Source organism: Orycteropus afer, unplaced genomic scaffold (genome assembly GCF_000298275.1).
Source record: "Orycteropus afer afer isolate SDZICR_OR568_19922 unplaced genomic scaffold, OryAfe1.0 scaffold00040, whole genome shotgun sequence".
NCBI classification, from domain to species: Eukaryota; Metazoa; Chordata; class Mammalia; order Tubulidentata; family Orycteropodidae; genus Orycteropus; species Orycteropus afer.
Window position 1 is genome coordinate 8,766,688 of NW_006921627.1, and position 4,452 is coordinate 8,771,139.

Sequence of the window (4,452 nt, forward strand, 5' to 3'; positions counted from 1 at the left end):
CTCACAGTGACCCTGTAGTACAGAGTAGAACTGCTCTATAGGATTTCCAAACCAAAAACCAAACTCACCACCAGTCTAATTCAATGAACCCCACTGGGTTTTCAAGGTTGTAAATCTTTACAGAAGCAGACTGCCCAATCTTTCCTCTGGTGAGCAGCTGGTAGATTCAAATCGCTGACCTTTTGGTTAGTAGCCTTAATCACTATACCACTAGAGCTCCTTGCCCTATAGAGTTTACAAGGCTATAAATCTTTATGGAAGCAGACTACCTTGTCTTTCTCCTATGGATTGGTTGGTGGTTCCAATTACCAACCTTTCAGTTAGCAATTGAGTGTCTTAGCCCCTTGCACTACCATAGCTCCTTGTTTGAGGGAATAGCCGATAGAATTTGTTGATGAACTGAGTATAGGCAAGAGAGAAAAAGGCAATCAAGAATGATTTTTGGTCTCAGTGACTAGAAGTTTCCATTTACTGAGATAGAAAAGACTTATTAGAGGAGCAAGTTTGCTGAATGAAGGGGTGGTAATAAATGAAATCAAGAGTTGGGTTTTGGACATGTTAGAAATACCTCTGACATTTATGGAGATGTTAAGTAAGCAATTGAATAAACAAGTTTGGAGTTCAAGAGAAAAGTCCAGGTTGGAAAAATAAATTTGGAAGCATCACTGTGTAAATGGTATTTAGCCGTGAGACTGAATGAGATCGCTTGGGAAATGACTGCAGGTAGGCAAGAGAAGAGGTCTGTATACTCACTCTGGAGCACTTCGATGTGTAGAGGTCAGAAAGATTAGAAACATTCAGCAAAGGAGATTGAAAAAGAATGGCTAAAAATGCAGGAGGGCCAAGGGGGGAGGAGTATTGAAAAGCTAAATGGAGAAAGCATTTTGGAGAGAAGTCAGTGATTAAATGAACTGTCAGGTCTAATAGACAAAAACAAAATTGACCAATGTATTTGGCAAAGTCAGTGGTGAGCTTGGTGGATATGAAAACCCTATTGAAATAAGTTCAAGAAAATGGGGGATAATGAACTGGGAATGGTGAGTGAGACAACTTTTTGAGGATTTTTGCTGTCAAGGGTAGCTAAGAAATAGGATGTTGGGAAGAGGTTTTCTTGGATGATATTTCCTTCATGTTTATAGGTTTATGGAAGTGATGTGTTTAAAAAGATGGAAAACAGATGCCGAAAGTTGAAAGAAAACAAAAAATTGAGAAAATGCTGTATAATCTGTTTTAGGTAAAGATTCTGAGGATGAATCTGATTTTGGTGAGAGTGAAGATAATGATGAAGAGTTCACTGTGAGAAAAAGTAAAGTTAAAGAAATTAAAAGGAAAGAAGTGAAGGTAAAACCCCCAGTAGAAAAGAAAGAGAAGAAGCCTAAATCCATATGTAATTCTTTGGGTAAGCTTGGTCCAAAACATTTAATTTTATGAAAGAAATGTATGTGGTTTGTTTGCTGTATTTTTCTTATTTTTGTCTTTGTTTTCCTTAATGTTTTGCCAATGTTTATTTCTCATTAAAATACATAGTATAAAGCAGAGTGAGGTGGCTGAGAGAGTAAAGCAAAAAGCATACTACTGTATTTTTTCCCACAAATAAAGTGCACATTGTATGTTTCTTATTAACTGTGTAACTCCTCCCATGTTCTTTTTGTAAATGTGCTATGCCATTTTTTTTAACATTACTGACTTCAGTTGACACTAAAATGACATAATTAAACTATGTCATGAGACATGCATGGTGTATGTCCAAGTGTGCTATGCAGAACTGTTCTACATCATTTCATCATTTCTGCATATTGCATGTGTGGGTAGATTATTTACATGGATACATTATTTGGGAAAAATTCAGTAGGCCGTACTATGTATGGTAGCATTTAATGTGTATCATCCCTCTCTAGCTCTTGTTCTTGCTACCTCTTCTGAGGCAGCTATTATCACTTGTGTACTACTGATGAAAAAATGAGGCTCAGAAAGGTTACATAATTTGTTGGAATTCTTAAAACTACTAAGTGGAACCTTAGAATTTGAGCCCAGGTTTGTTCACTCAAAGCCTAAACCCTATCCACAGGACCATATTTTCTCTGGGAATTAAACAGAGGAGTTTTCCTGATTCTTTTTACTTGCTTTCATGCTTGACCTAGTCTTTGAGACCTCTTTTGCCAGTATTTAGGGCACTTTATTTTTTCAAACTAAATTCAGTAAGAAATCATTTTCACGTTAAAGCTTTTGGAATTTGTTACGCCTTAAACATAAAAAAGCAGATATGATATTTTTGAGTTTATGTATATTATATATAAATGGGTTATTATAAAATACAGCTTCTACTAAATGGATTTGTTTTACTTATTGATATTCATTTTTATGTCTTAATTTTTAAAATATATATGCTATTTGAATCTAAAAGTTCTATTATTCAGACTTCCCATTTATTAATGGTAAGAGTTAGTCTTGCCTTTAATAGCATGGTGCTGGGTACTTAGAATTAAATAAGAATTGAATACTGAGAAGTCTCTTTCTCTCCACTCACTGTATTCTGAATCAATGAAGTTTTAAATTACGGTCTTATTTTAATTGACAAATTCATCTGTTTTCCAGAAATTAGATTTTAGATGTGAGGGCCTTTAAAGATAAAGCTGTATATTAGTTTCCTATAGCTGCTGTAACAAATTATCACCATCTTAGTGGTTTAAAACAACACAATTTATTATTTCAGTTTGGGAGATCAGAAGTCCAAACTGGTTCTCTCTGGGCTACAATCAAAGTTTTCTGCAGGGCTGTGTTCCCAGTACAGGAGAATCCATTTTCTTGCCTTTTCTGGCTTCTGGAGGCCATCTGCTTCCTTGACTCATGGCCCCTTCCATCTTCAAAGCCAGCAGTGGTCGACTCTTTCTCAAATTGTATCACTCTGACTTGCATCCTCTGGTTCTTTCCCTTATTAGGATCCTTGTGATTACATTAGATCCATCAAGATGATCAAGGACAATCTTCCCATCTTAGAATTCTTAACTACATCCACAAAGTCCTTTTGCTATGTAAGGTAACATTCATAGGTTCCAAGGATTAGGACATGGGTGTCTCTGGGGAGCCATTATTCTGCCTACCACAAACTGTGAAATGAAAAAGTCACTAACAGTATGAATATGCTTGGTCACCAAGACACACTGAAAAATGAAAAGAAATTTCAGTTTCTAAGATGGAATTTACCAGTTAAAGTCTTTTCTATATATCTTGGAGCAAGTTGCTTCACAAGGGAGATAAATATGTACATAATATCAGAAGTAAAACATTAACTGTTAAGTGATAGGATAAGGAATTAGGAAAAATGGATTATATTTCTGTCCCATTAATAAGTTATTGGGTAACCTTTGAGAGTCTCTCAGCTGGCACACATTATAATTTTTCCATTGATAGAGAAAAGATCAAGAGAGGTTCTGTCAGTGTGTTAGCCAATAGCCTATATTGTGGCTATGCTGTTGTTGTTGTTGTTATGTGCTGTCGAATCATTTCTGACTCATAGCAACCCCATGCACAGCAGAACGAAACACCACCCGATCCCACGCCAGCTCCATGATCCTTGCTATACTTGAGCCCATTGTTGCAGTCACCGTGTCAATCCATCTCGTTGAAGGCCTTCCCATCTTTCATCGACCGTCCACCTTACCAAGCATGACATCCTTCTCCAGGGAATGGTCCCTTCTGACAACATGACCAAAATAGGTGAGACGAAGTCTGGCCGTTCTTGCTTCCAAGGAGCATTCTGGCTACACTTCCTCCAGGACAGATCTGTTAGTTCTTTTAGCAGTCCATGATACTTTCAGCATTCTTCGCCAGCACCACAACTCAAAAGCATCAACTCTTCTTTGGTCTTCCTTATTCATTGTCCAGCTCTCACATGCATATGAGGCGATTGGAAATATCATGGCTTGTGTCAGGTGGACCTCAATCCTCAAGGAGACATCCTTGCTACTCAGCACTTGAAAGAGTTCCTTCGAGCCAATTTGCCTAGTGCTACACATCATCTAATGTCCTGACTGCTGCTTCCAATTGGTGTCAATTGTACAACCAAGCAATGTGAATTCTTTGACAACCTCAGTCTTCTCTCCATTTATTGTGATGCTGCTCATTAGTCGAGTTGTGAAGATTTTTGTTTTTTTATATTGAGATGTAATCCATACTGCAGACTGTATTCTTCAGTCTTCATCAGTATGTGCCTCAAGTCATCCTCACTTTCAGCAAGTGAAGTTGTATCATCAGCTTATCTCAGGTTGTTAATGATTCTTCCTCCAATCCTGATGCCACGTTTTTCTTCATATAGTCCAGCTTCCTGGATTATTTGCTCAGCATATAGCTTGAATAAGTGTGGAGAAAGATTACAACCCTGATGCACTCCCTTCTTGCTTTTAAACCATGTAGTGTCCCCTTGTTCCATTTGAATGACAGCCTCCTGGTCAA

At 37.5% G+C, this 4,452-nt stretch overlaps 1 protein-coding gene across 1 annotated transcript in view; it reads left to right on the forward strand.

The window, feature by feature from the left end:
* RAD51AP1 (RAD51 associated protein 1) overlaps positions 1-2,170 on the forward strand; it is a 33,383-nt gene extending 31,213 nt beyond the window's left edge. The window contains exons 8-9 of the mRNA XM_007937189.1: positions 1,235-1,399; positions 2,142-2,170. Coding sequence (XP_007935380.1) covers positions 1,235-1,399; positions 2,142-2,170 — 194 coding nt within the window. The remainder of the gene's footprint in view (positions 1-1,234; positions 1,400-2,141) is intronic.
* The last annotated feature ends 2,282 nt before the right edge of the window (positions 2,171-4,452 follow it).